The sequence below is a fragment of the Anas acuta genome, chromosome 1 (assembly GCF_963932015.1).
Source record: "Anas acuta chromosome 1, bAnaAcu1.1, whole genome shotgun sequence".
NCBI classification, from domain to species: Eukaryota; Metazoa; Chordata; class Aves; order Anseriformes; family Anatidae; genus Anas; species Anas acuta.
Genome location: NC_088979.1, coordinates 140,112,863 through 140,126,568, shown reverse-complemented (window position 1 = coordinate 140,126,568; position 13,706 = coordinate 140,112,863). Strand labels below are relative to the sequence as shown.

Below are 13,706 nucleotides of genomic sequence, written 5' to 3'. Positions count from 1 at the left end.
TCTAAGGTGCTATAATTTAATTACCGCACCTATTGCTCAAGATGAAGGATAAAGATGTTCTTGGTAATGCAGACACCACTTTTTTTGTAATTGAATTCTCATGTGGCGTTATCTCAAGATTAAAGGCAGTCAGTGCTTTCTTGTAACACACTTGCAGGGATTTGCTGTCGCAGACAGAAGTTGTTGTCATAGCTGACACGGCTAAAGCTGAGTGCATGCAGTTCTGCTAACAAACTCAGTAAGTGCTTTAGTTTGGGTGGGTGGGGGGCACTGAACCACTAGCCTCAGACTTCAGATGCAATACACATGAAGTGCTCAGACCATTTCTTAAGGACCTGCTTTGAATCACTGCTTCCCACATGATTAAGTAACAAACAACATGCTCCCAAACTAAAAACATTCTTACTGTTGCTAATGTTCATATGCAAGTATGACAGTGGTTTCTTCCTCCTTTTATCTGCATAGGACAATACAAAAAGGAGATGAAAAATGAACACAGGAGAGCACAGTAAATAGAAACTCCACTATTTTCCACTGTGAGCTCCAGAGTTGTTACTTTCCTTTTCGAAAACATGCAAGATGGAGATTGGTGAAGGCCTTACTCCTTTGTGAAAGAAGTAGACCACCAGACCCTGTGTAAAGAATCCCTTGTTGTCACTGCCAAGCATATGTTTATGTTATTGGTATGAGAGAAAGTCTTGATAATTGCTAATACATATTTTTTCTGAATAAAACCTACCTGAAGATCACATTTCAACATTGCCCATAACTGTGGAATAGCGTACAACAAACAGAGCCATCTGTCTCTTGTGTGTGCTGACCTTTAGCTTGTTCTGCCTGTGACTTCATCTACATGCATTATACTACTGCCTGTATCAGTTTTCCAAGGGAAGCAATAGCACCAGGACAACATTAAAGCTACTTTCCAGCCATGATGGCCAAATGTGGCCCATTCACTTCTTCAGAGATGATCTTGTGGACTGTTTGAAGTCTTTTCGTTGAGTATTGGCGCAAATCTTTACAGTACACATCATCTGCCAGAAAGTAATAACCTCCTCTTGTCTAGCCCATTATTTTATTTCCATACACTGCACTCTACTGCGACATTTAGAGAATTTATTTCTAGCTCTAGCTGTGGATAAAATAAGGACCCGGATAAGTTCAAGTGCATTTTCTAAGCACTGATAGACAGCCAATTGGTGAGGGGGATGAATCCATCAGAAAGGACTGAAACAAATCTGTTCTGAACGGTACTACATGAACCAAGAAACAAAAGAGCTAAGCACACATGCATGGAGGCTTTTCCTCCACTACAGGTGTGACAAAACCACAGCCCAGTACTCAGTCAGAGAGCTTGATCACTGACATGCAAAGATGAAAGCTGTAATGGTTATCCGAGTATCTAGTAGGAGTATGCCTCTAGTCTTACATACTCACTGCCTACTCGTAGAACCATGCAACAGAAGGCACAACACTGAAAGAATGAATACCACAACCATCTATGTGGAAAACAAGAACTAAACACAAAAGTGAGGAGCAGTACAAAATAAACAAGAATTAAAAAACAAAAACAAAAACAAACAACAACTTGTTAATGATTCTTGTTTTGTAAGAGAAAAGTGAAAGCATTTCTTCCACAAAGAAATTAAGTTAGGATTCAGGATTTTCACAGCAGTCAAATCACCATTTTGAAGAGTCAATAAACGGTTCATGTAGCATTGAGTCTTTAACATACTTTACATGAGAGCATGCACCTCAGCTTAAGAGGAAAGGGCCTCAGGTTAAAAACACTGCATAATGCAGTGTTGCTGCAACCTGGCAAGTACTCTTCATGGCACAATGTAGAATCCTTACATCACTGCTGTATTTAGAGAAGATGACTGCAACACATTCAAGCAGTAATTTGCTTGTGCAGTTCCTTATTTCCACGCAGCAAGTCTCAGAACTGAACACTAGGTGAAGAGCCAGGTACTCTGACAGAGGCTTGTAGTGTGGAAAGCCACCTAGGGAATTTTTCTGTCCTACACCAGAGGAGGTGGAGACAACACTAGTCATCACTGCAGGAGCAAACGACAAGCGTTAATAAATCCTAACAGGTTAGGCAGTGAAGACAGTTGTGTTAGTTAAACTTTAAGGTATTAAAGGTAAGGTACTAAAGGTTAACAATTAAGAGAATAGTTGTGACAGTCAGCTGCTGTTCCTCAAGTCCCCAGTCATACTTACTACAGGAGTATGGTTTGGATTTTTTTCAGAGAATCAACAAACTTCTACCTGGAAATAGATCGTTGTATGTAAATAGTGCAGTTGTATGTAAACAGTGCAGTTGTATTTCTGTTGTGAAAGATGACTGAGGGATCACATAGCAAAACTACTGATTCATTTTTAGGAAGATTGGAGCTCATAGTAGAGTCTTATGCAAAAGGCTTGCCTCCAGTCCAACACTACTCAAGCAATTAGCTTTACAGACTCCACCAGCTTGAATTCTAGCTTCACAGAATAGTTACTATGTGTGGGTTCTCTGTAATAAGTCCCTATACACACAAGCCCACTTTTCAAAGGCTGTTGCCAATCCTCCAGAGAGAAACTACAAGGAACTCCATACACACACACATTTTTATTTTAATAAATAAAGTTTTACAGGCTCAGGCTTTTTTTGTTTGTTTGTTTGTTTAAATCACATATACAGAACAGAAAATTGCCTGATCAAGTAACATGAATCAAACTACTAACCCTGGGAAGGAATGCATGCCCTCTGTAACACTGAAGACCTTAACTGAAAAGGGATTTCCCTTGGGCAGCGCAGCAATTTACATCACAGATTGGACAACTTGCAAGAGGTGAGGCCAAAGCAAAAACAGTGACCCTAAATGGACCACTGGTCTTTACAGGGCCACAACAGTGCAAGGAAAGCAAAGAGCCCAAATGCCTCCATTTTCTAGTGTCACTTTTGGTTGAATACATGTCTTCACATCCCTTAAGCTATACATTCTAACCACAAGTGGAGAGGCTAAGCACAGCAGGTAGGCAAAATTATTCCATTGAAGAAGAGATATTGGATGACACAGTAAAGTTACATTTCAAGATTTCGAATTAGCAGATGCTTTTGCATCCCTTCAGTATGGCAGTGGAACAGATCCCACCTTCTCTTGTAGAGGCTTAGTCCAAAAACTTCCTGTTGGCATTAGCACCAAAGAGAGCCACTCTGATTTCTGGCATCATCTGTTGAGAAAGAGTACATCAGTTACACGCAATACTACTGCCGAGCATTCCTTGTTGCAGGCAGTTTGATAGCTAGACTAGTCTTCAAAATTGAGAAGTCAATTATTTTGTGTTTTCTGAAGCCTTTCTCTGACCACATATTGCCTGCTAGTCTATAAATTAAAGGACTACTTGTACTGCATCATGAGGAAGAGATGCAAGAGCTAGTAATTTCAGTTAGAATACAAGGTTTCAGCCAATGTTTCTAGTACTCAAGCAAACTTCAGAAATTAAACTCAGTATTTCAACATCTTGACTGCAGCATAGTCATAAAAGTCTTTTGGTACCATAACTTCCAGAGCTTTATGCTTAGTCCAAAAGGCATCATTTTTGGGAAAAGCCATGTTTGTTCTAGAGAAGCGCAAGCAGCAGGTAATTTGTTTCTTTCCATTAAAAAATAACTTCTTGTCATCCGTATTGAAAGTCTGATCCCACACACTGTTGGAACTGTTACTGTTCACTGGAAACACTAGGATTTAATTACAAGACAAAACTAGCTAATTATATCTTGCTCACCTTGGTTGTGAGAAAAACTCACCTGCTGAGCTACAAGGTCCAGCCGACTTTCCAGGGTGTTAGAAACCTTAATTTTACCATCACTGTTGTAAATTTCAACACCTCCAGCACTAGAAAGGAAAAGTAAAAATAAAAGTCATGACAGCTATGATACATCTCAAAGCTACAATTTGGCAGAGACATTACCCCATATGAGTTCTTATAGAAAAGCCAGAGGTGTAGCTGTTCATCTGTTAAATAAATACATTTGATCATGCCTTAATGAGAGTAAGCACAAAGCGATGCAGCGAAGTAGCGTTGTAAAGCATCTTCAGTCACTGGGTACCACAGCTACATACAAGGATACTCATTAGCATGATCTAAATACAAACAGTGCTATGAAATTTGTCACTTCAAAACAGCTTCAGACTGTTTTTTATTATTAATAGAACACTTTTAGATTTTGGGAAGTGAAAAAAAGAGTGCTAGAAGTTTTGTTTGCTTGCTCATACATAAAAAAATGATCCCTGACTTTCAAAATATACAGTTAAGTTCCATGTTCTTTATCATACTGCATGGAAATAAAGCCTTGCAAGACCTAACAGACACAAACCCCATCAAGTCATCATGCTGCAGCACCGTGCATGATTCCTTATGACTCAGTTTGCTTCCTCTTGAGACAGAAAGCAGAGCTACATTTGCACTCTCCCTCTCTAAAAAAAACACAATAGTTAGTTAAGTTTCTACATGCTGTTATTGTATACTTCACTACTGAGAAACAGGCTGGAGGTTGCACAAAGCTTTTACTGACAGTTTTGACTGAGAGCGCTTGTCTGGAGGAAGCTACAGAATCTGTACTTGATTAAGAGAAAGAAGTGCCAAATTCCACTAGAACAGCAGTAGACACTGCAGGGATATTACATACATAATTTTCCAAGACTGTCCTAGTAAGAGCTGTGGCTTGCAATTTAAGTTAGCGCCCTGCATGAAGGACTCCCATTTTGCTTACATGTCCTCTGGCAGGAAGTTGTCTTGGTCAATGTGAATATCCACATCCCTTTTTGTGGCATTTTTGTAGATTGGAATGCTCTTCTGTATAGCAGCCTAGGACACAAGATAAACCTCCAATTAACATTGATAAGCAATAGCACATCACTTGGATTCAGTTGCTCATTCATTTGCAGTAATTAAAATGAAGGAATTGGGGTTTGTTTTATTTTTAATTAAGCAAATTTTTTTTGGCTTTTGAGCCAAAACTAATTTGTATTAATGTTGTAGCAATGTCTAAAGTTTCCTAGGTAATACCCAAGCAAGGAAATGATCCCTGACTTGACGCACATACTTGCTGTCTTGCATTGTACCTGCAACAGAAGTGCAGCTTGAAAACATGCTTTAGGTGTTTCCCTGTCACACAGATGGGATCTGAGCAGCAAATATTTGCAATCAGGTCTCAGCCTTCATGAGCAAGGATACTGTCGTAATTCTAGGTGTCTTACCTTAACCATAGGGAGATCCTGTTTCCTGCACCGAACAACGATTTTGGGCTCAAGCAGCTGGTAGAATCCCTGCACAAAAGATAACCGTTACAGTATCAGAAAACTGACATTTTAATCATCTTAGAACTATTTAACTCCAAGAAAGGAAACGAGCTGATCAATTTGAAAAACAAAACCTGACAACGTTTACTCATTCTAATGAGTTCTTTGCTTGCAAGTGCACCCCATGCAGACATTCTGAGAGGATGGCAATGATATATGGGAAAGCCTACAACTACAGATCATGTTTTTGTGTTCCAAACTTTAAGCTAACACAAGTGCAACTAAACGTGTTTGTCATAGGAGTGAGCTGCCCAGACAATGTACACGTGTATGTAAGGATCATTGCTGTCCAAAGAGAGCGTCAGCTTGCCTGCTTGCCCATTCTTGGAGAAGACAGGCTGCAGTTTCAGGTGCCTGTTCTAATAATTCCAGCCCTGCAGTTCCTGTAGCAACATGCGAGCACTACAGTGGATCAAATCTAATGAGCCAAGACAGACACAGCCAGCTTGCATGAACAAGACAGGTTTGTTTGATATACAGCAGCAGCAGCCCTAAGTGTGACAAGGAAACAAAAATACTGAATTGGAAGCACCAGCTGGAAGGGAACACTATTAAGAACACTCTGTCATTAAACTACAGACAGGAGAGTTTGTGGCTGGTTTCTGTGAGTTTATGGCAAAAGGACTCGTTCATACCAGAGGGTGGCACTAGTGGTTGCAGAAGTGACCCTAGCCAACACTTAGCAGATTTCCAGCAGTGAAGTTCCAGGGCTAGAGGGTGGTATTCTAGGTAAGCAAAGCTTCAATTTGCCTTTGTATGTGTCACAAATGCTTACCATAATATAATAAATCTGTCAAAGCCAGGACTAGCTTTGTGGTAACTACTGACTTGTGGGCTTGAAGGAACAGCTTTAGTCAAAGGTGCATTTGAGTGACTCATTCCAACTAATTACGACAGAAGTTTAAAGTGTGCATCCTAAACGTGCATGTTACAGCGTATGTGTGCGCATCTGCAACCATGCTTATAATGGGAGCCAGCTGCTTGGTCTACTAGGTTCGATACCGCAAAATAAACTGCAGCTTTATCTGCTCAGAATCTAAGATCAAAAGACATAGCAGAAGTGATGTTTAAAGCTCAAAGATCATCCAGCAACATTTGATCTAGACTCCAATACAACTGTAACATCTACAGTAGGTTATGTTTGAAGAAAGACGCAGGGGAGGACAGAGCTGCAATCATCTATTTGGTACGATTTAAATATTTACCTGTAGAACTAGTCCATCCAGCAGCATTTGGTACCTGGCAGTATCCTTCACCACCTTGGCAAGTCTTAGCTTGGCCTCATTCAGCAAATCCTACATTCAGAAGAAAATCAGATCAGCAGAGCCCATCTGTTTGGCATTTGGTTTCATGCCTACCAACTTTCTGTACTCCTATTATAGCAATCACACCCTGCCAACACGTAAATGTACACTCCAGCTGGTGTTCATCCAAGCTAGACCTTCATCTATGTGCATGGCACAACATCCTTCCCAAACAGTTCCCCCCTCCCTGCCCTGATCCAAACACACTATATCCAGACCACAATTCTTTCTTCATGAAGAAGGGGGACCTCAGTAGTAAAATGATGGTATTTACAACGTTAATTCACACAAACTAAATATGTTATAAATGGTTGCCTAATGTAAACTAATAAAGTTGTTCAAATAACTAACCTTTTCAGCTTTGTAGTCAAGTTAAGAAATCTAACCTATCCTTACATCAATAAACATTCAGGTTGGATAAATTTAATCATAAGTAAATGCAAGCAGAAACTCAAAACTGAACGCTTATTTTTGATTTGAAGTAGTTGTTTCTGAATGTCTTTATTCTGCAAATCAACATCAGATGGGACTGAATGTTGAAGAAATTTGAATCAACTCAGAAAGCTCTTAGAACTGAGCCATAATTATAATTACTTCAGATAAAGGAATTTTAAAATTTGATATAAATCCTTCTTTAATGTCCTGTATCGTGGAGTTTAAGAGAAGAGTGCATGTTAACACAATCAGCAGTAAAATGTACGACTATCACAATTCAACATTGCGGTCAAATCTAGTTATACTGTCCACTCTAGAGTAACACGGCGTTTCTGGAAGTGCTCCTCTCTATTGTTCACAAAGGAGGCCAAAGATCTGATAAGGGAAGAAAGAGGTAGCAGCATGTGACTTCAAAGGTTTTAAAATAAGGAAGAGTGCTATGCATTACTCAGAAGCATGAGGTTGAGTCAGCTGATAAATGAGGAAGAGATTACCCAGCAGAGTCTATCACAATAGAGTTAGCTCTTTAGCTACCCACTTTTCTCCCCACTGTAAATACAATTAAAAATTTGAAACTAGGTTTGAAGAACCAATTAACTGGCCATTTTCTTTTGCTAACTCTCCTTTTTCATAGCAGCTTTGACTTGAGCAACATTACCATTTTTTTTTTAATACTTGGTTTCTACAGGTCTTGCAGTTTTTCCAACAGCTCAACAGCACCATCTAGCTAGAACACAGAACACTCAGACTGTTTCTGAGACAGGGTAAGGAAAGCAGTGCTAAGAAACATGCAAGTTGTATAATAAGCAAAATGAGAATACACTACAGGTGGTGTAAGGCTGAACTAAGACTAAATGTAGCCTGCTCTGGTAAACGACCACTCACCCTACACATGCACACAGAGATCAGTCACCCACTAAAACAAGAAGCAAACCTTTCCATATGCTAGTGGGCACTAAAGGTGACAGAAAAACAACAGTGAGTGGTGTTTTAAACTTACTTGCTTAAGCCACACCAGCTTTAAAGAACAGATGTTACATCATGCAAACAGAACTTCAAGTTCCACAAACTGTGCAAGAGGTTTCTGTTCTTTAATGAAATAAGCTATCGTCTAAGTGATAGATACAACTAGTAAGTGCAATGCTCTTGGCAGAGAGCTGGATTTCCTGAAAAGAACAGGCAATAGAAACTGAAAATAAGCTAAAGCAGATTAGTAAAGCCAGATTAAATCTTTAATGACTTTTCAGGTTAGCTGGGAAAGCTATCTGAAGTATGCTGAAGCAAATACTACTCAATCACAAATCATATTTTCATTCAGAATATGGATAAGATCATTTCCCAACAGATGGTAGGAACAGAACCTCTGTCTTTACTAAAGAGATACTCACTGCAATAAGGTCATCCCTTGCCTTGAGGACCTTCAGTCTTGCCTGATTCATCAGGTTGGACATCTGACTGCAAGTTGCATGACAAAGTTGAATCAGTCCATCAGACTTTAAATGTTGTAGTTCTGTCAGTGTTCAACTGTGTATTTTACATTTAAAGGTAACAATGCCACCGTGTTTAATAACAAAGCCTGTTCATCTGTTTGAACCTGTTTCTGAATCCATGCTAACGATTATAATGCAGAACCCCATACTGCACTAGACCCACCAAAACTGAACCTAACACAATCATTTCTCCCACATAATAAACCAGGGTAGAGTGTTAGACATTAACCACATAAAGAAAAATCAAAGTTTCTTTCAGCACACCTCCTACCTGTTATATTATTGTAGCTCACGCTGGATAATTACTCCCCAGAAAAATTAGAACCTCACAATTACAGCTCAATACATTAGCTACAATTTGCCCATTTGCAAAGGAAAAATGGTTTTACATGAAATTAATAATAAGATGACAGCTCAGGCTCTGAAGCCAACCATCTAACCTAAGTAACTTACATTTTTTTCTGCTGTTCAATTTGTTTCTCCTTCTTTTCATAATACTCCATGATTTTCAGCCTCTGTGTCTGAACAAGGCGACCCTTCTCGATGTTGAATTCTTCTTCTGCCTACAGTAAAAATTAAATAACTGAAGCGGAAATTGATTCCTTGGGCTGAAAAAAACAGAATCAAATGAAATGGCCATGCTTTAAGAATGCATTTACAGATAAGCTAGGGCGATACAATTTATGGTTCCACATCAACAAGGCATTTCAACCAATATGCAAGTCAAAGGGAGTTCAGTACATGTCCTGCTGAATTCCGAACTCAAACCTTGCTAAGATACAGCTTTTTTCATTGGTATGTCTCTTCTGATTAACACGTTTCCTTGCACTGTTTATTCCTCAGGCATACAATTACAAAACGGGTATATTATGTGCTGTCAGGAAATACAATTCATTCTATCTGAGCTCCAGGCATGTTTTTTTCTTTTTAAACAGAATTAGTCTCATTTCTGTCTACAAGAGGTTCTACCTAAAATAACCCACTCGGTGCCCACAAAGTGCTTTACTACAAGTAATTCTTAAATCTTACACTAGGAGACTGGCAGTATAGCTACTACATTTTTATAAAACTTAGCCTGTTAGCATGTGAAACCACAAACACATGGGAAGTTTATACCTGAATATCCAATCTCAACTTCTGACTCGTCTTTGGAGATTAAGAGCAATACCTGATTTAGAACTTATTAAACAGTTTTGCCGATCAAATCATTTATGGGAGATAAAAATTAACAGTAATCCATCTTGCTGGTACTGGACTCAACATATATTTTAGTGTTGATATAATGCAGATTGTTAGGGTCATAAGGCACCATTACTCCTACTTCAATGAACACCCATATTCTATCACCGGGTTAATATCAAACTCATTCTCTTGTGGCTTAGCCGTATTGAGGAATTCTGCAAATAGTTCAGCTCATGCCTTACCTATAAGTTTATGGTGTAGTTCCCCAGGACACCTACTAAAACAGACCTGGAAGTAAGTCTGCAAGTGGCCACACAGGTTCAGGTACAGTTATGAAAGTGTTTACAAAACAAGCTTTCACCAACCCAATTCAGACAGTTTAACTGTCACCTTTTTCATTTTTGCGCACGAATGAACATTTGTGCTAGATTATTAGCCTCCTTGCTTCAACTTCTTACTAATGTCTCTGCCTAACATGCTATGGAAATGAAGCAAAAATTAGAATTGTATATAGGAGGTAGGGAAAGGTGTTTCACTTACTTTAGTCTATTTTCATTACCATTCAGTGCTCCTGGTTGTGTAAAAAAAGTGAGTGAACTTGGGTAGGAATAAATTCACGTTTAAGAACCACTAAGAAAACCTGGCCAAAAGAACAGATCCAACTCAGTAGTTTTGTTCTGATTTCACAGAAGTTAGCAAACATTTGGTAGTATCATTTTTGCTACATAATAACTGAATGGGAAGCAAATTGTACTTTACAGAAGTGTTCTAAGACTGCTCAGACTGCAGCTATTAAACCAGGATGTCAGAAGCAGTTCTCCTTCTGCACTTACTGACATTGAACTTCCATTTTACCTTTGCATCTATTTCTTCAGCCTTTTCATTGGCTTCCTGCTCAATGAAAGCCATCATGTGCTTGATCTGTAATAAGAGAGAAAAGAAACCATTTTCTGCTGGAAAGGACATTGATGGGTAGAAACATATTCCCCATTCATACAGTAGGCCCCCTCCAATTCCACTTACTAATTTATATCACAATGTTGTTTTTTGAAGGAATTAAATTGAGCATATAGGTCACAGAGTCACCTCTGCTTAACACAGATTCCAAGAAAAACAAATTGTTACGTTGTTAAATAAGTTTCTGTGATGGTTCACTAGAAAAATGTACATAGATATGAAAGTATAAAACAACATTTTAAATTATATAAGCCTGAAACTGAGTATTTGCATTCTTCACTGAATGAGGACATTTCCTCCAGTAGTAAAGAAAAAAAAAATCCTCTCATAGTAAAATTAAAGTAGTCTGTTTGTTACAACATTCATGTGAAGTATAGATGAACCTTGAGCCCTTGCTCTAAGTCAGATGTAAGTGTCATTTACACAAACCTGGGCCCTCCACACCAGAAACTGGCAAAGCAAAGCAAAGGGCTACTGACCGCTCCGGCCCAGTCTGTACAAGCAGAAGTTTGTTTATACATCTGAGAAATCTTTCTTGAAAAATGTAATAAATGCTGTAAAAACTTGAGAGGTCTTTGGTTTGAGAAAAATGAGTTTAATTAAAAAAAATGCCATTGTACAGATCAACTTCAGGTGACTTTACAAAGTAGTCGCGTATTAGTTTGGAGGAGCTGGGGAAGGAAACAGAGAGAGCAGCACCAGTTGATCGAGACCACAACAAGTCTATCACATGCTGCTTTAGAGATGGGTACACACTAACAAGTTCAGCCTGAAGGAACTTTTTGAAAGCATCTCAAAACACTATCAAGCACAGGCCCAAGAGCTCAAAGACAGGGAACCAAATTATACCAAGTTCTGCTTATTTATCTTATGACATTCTGTGACCAGGCTTAAGTTCAGGTTCAAACCTAGAGCAATGCCCAACTAAATGGAAACTTAACTGTACAGCCATTTCCTAGCGCAGATGGAGTGGACTGCATGCTCAAGTGGACCACGAAACCCTCCTTTTTGCTTGCACTTAATGACAAGACACATTTAAATCTGGTCTGAATAAAATTGCATGAAAGATTCTATTCATATCTCATGTTGAAATGAGACATTTTAAAGAGATAAGAAAGGTGCCAATTTGAGAACTGAGCCAATGCGCTGCCAGCACCATGCCCACATAAACTAAAAACCAGAAGTGAACAGACAAGCGGAAGATTTTAGGCACATACAGCGGAAGAAGTGAATGACAGTATCTACATCCTCAAAATCAGGTCAACCATTTTTATTTTAACTCCAGTTTGCAACACTTCTAAGCACGAGTCTACCTCCAAGGTCAGTTTCTTATCTTATCCACTTGTCTGATCTGACAGCTGATCAAATCAAGCTTTAGATCTGCATTTCAGAAAGGACAAGAGGCAGATAAAACATGTAAATAATTTCACCAAATACCCTGGTGTTGAAGGAAACTAAGGACCTTTCTACAGCAACAGTAACCCTTATATTACTGAGTGACTTCCTCCAGTTTATTTTCCAAATGTCGGAAGAGTTCTTTAAAAAGTTTCAGATGTTCAAGAAATATCCTCTGTATAACAAAGCAGAATAAGATGGAAGCAAGGCGATATGTCATCTGTTTTGCCATGTCTGGTTAGACCAAACATTGTTATTGCTTTTGTAGTTTGTTGTACTGAAATCCCTTTTTGTTCTTCGTAGGAATGAAAAGAGATATTGAGTGTGGCTTCCAGACCTAAAGGTATTAGATGTAATGATTGATTAAACACTATTGCCGAAAGAAAGCAAGTAAAGCAAGGTCTTTAAAAGATGTTTAGATGTTGAACTTAGCGATATGGTTTAGTGGAGGCCTTGTTAGTGTTAGGTCAGAGGTTGGACTCGATGATCTTGAGGTCTCTTCCAACCTAGGCAACCCTGTGATTCTGCAAATCCGAGATTGATGAGTGGAGATGATTTTTAATCTGAAAATTATTGAAAGTGCCGTGGCCAGTAGTTAAGATTTCAGAGGATCAGCTGGTAGGGTCACACCAGGGTTTATGCACGTGTAGAACAGCGGTGCCATCAGCAGCGTGCCCCTTTCCAGTCAACAGGATCACTGCAGGTTCAACAGCGCAACCCTACAGGCAAGCTGCAGGTGCGAAACTCCATCGGCACCGTGTGTTTGGTGTATCCACAGACCCTGAGCTCACCTTTGCGGCTCACACCCACGGCAGCTGGGCAAGCCCCGAGCAGGTCACCTTTATTTTTACAACCTTCAGGGAGAGGGAACAGAGGGATGCAAGCAGCCAGCTTTGCAAACGAAGCGCACGGGGCGCTCGTTGGCTCTGCCCGTGCCCTGCCGGAGCCCAGCCCGGGCCGGATCCGTGCGGTCTGCAGCAGCGGCCGGCGGCTCGGTGCCGGCTGTGCGCGGTGTGTGTGGTGCCACTGAGGGCGCCGTGCCCTCCCCGGGGACGCTCCCAGCCCAGCGCGGGGGCCGCCGTGCCCGGGGCAGGGGGCTGAGGGACGGTGCCTGGCGGCGGGGCAGGCGGGCGGGGGGTGGCGGCGGCGCCTCGATAAAGGCGGCACCTGAGGGGGTGGCAGGGGCGGGGGGGCATCTGCGAGCTCACCCCTGGGTGCCCGCCCCACAAAAACCCAAACCCATTCCCTCCGCCGCCCCCTCTGCCCCCGTGTAAACCCTCTGCCCCCACCCCCATCTCGCAGCCCGAGCCCCCTTCCCGCTCCCCACCTGCTTCTGGACGTCGGCATCGCTGAGCGCCATGGCTGCTGCGGGGCGCGGGGTGCGGGGTGCGGGACGCGGAGCCGCTGCGAAGCGAAGCGAAGCGAAGTGGATCCGGTTCGGCTCCCGGCTGCCACCGCCGCCTCGCCCGCTCACGTCACGGGGAGGGAGGGGGCGGGCCCCTCATGGCGCTGCGTCACCCCCCCCTCCCCTCCCCTCCCTCCCCTCCCTCCCCTCAGCGCGTGACGCGGGCGCGCAGCCGCCCCCCCCCCCA

The 13,706-nt window shown here is 41.2% G+C and overlaps 1 protein-coding gene across 1 annotated transcript; it reads right to left on the bottom strand.

Annotated features, from left to right (window-relative positions):
• Positions 1-2,595: 2,595 nt before the first annotated feature.
• ATP6V1E1 (ATPase H+ transporting V1 subunit E1) lies at positions 2,596-13,617 on the bottom strand. Its single transcript, XM_068660457.1, has 9 exons — positions 13,442-13,617; positions 10,618-10,683; positions 9,034-9,143; positions 8,479-8,545; positions 6,557-6,646; positions 5,250-5,318; positions 4,763-4,857; positions 3,797-3,884; positions 2,596-3,219 (listed from the first exon to the last, which is right to left on the bottom strand). Exons 1-9 carry the CDS (start codon positions 13,472-13,474, stop codon positions 3,157-3,159), a joined length of 681 nt encoding a protein of 226 aa, XP_068516558.1. The 5' UTR covers positions 13,475-13,617; the 3' UTR covers positions 2,596-3,156.
• Positions 13,618-13,706: the final 89 nt, after the last annotated feature.

Coding starts and splice junctions, on each gene's coding strand:
- ATP6V1E1 (XM_068660457.1), bottom strand. CDS start 13,474: ATGGCGCTCAGCGATGCCGACGTCCAGAAGCAG. Junction 4,858..5,249: donor AGGATCTCCCTATGGTTAAG/GTAAGACACCTA, acceptor CTTGTGTCCTAG/GCTGCTATACAGAAGAGCAT. Junction 3,220..3,796: donor TGGACCTTGTAGCTCAGCAG/GTGAGTTTTTCT, acceptor CTTTCTCAACAG/ATGATGCCAGAAATCAGAGT.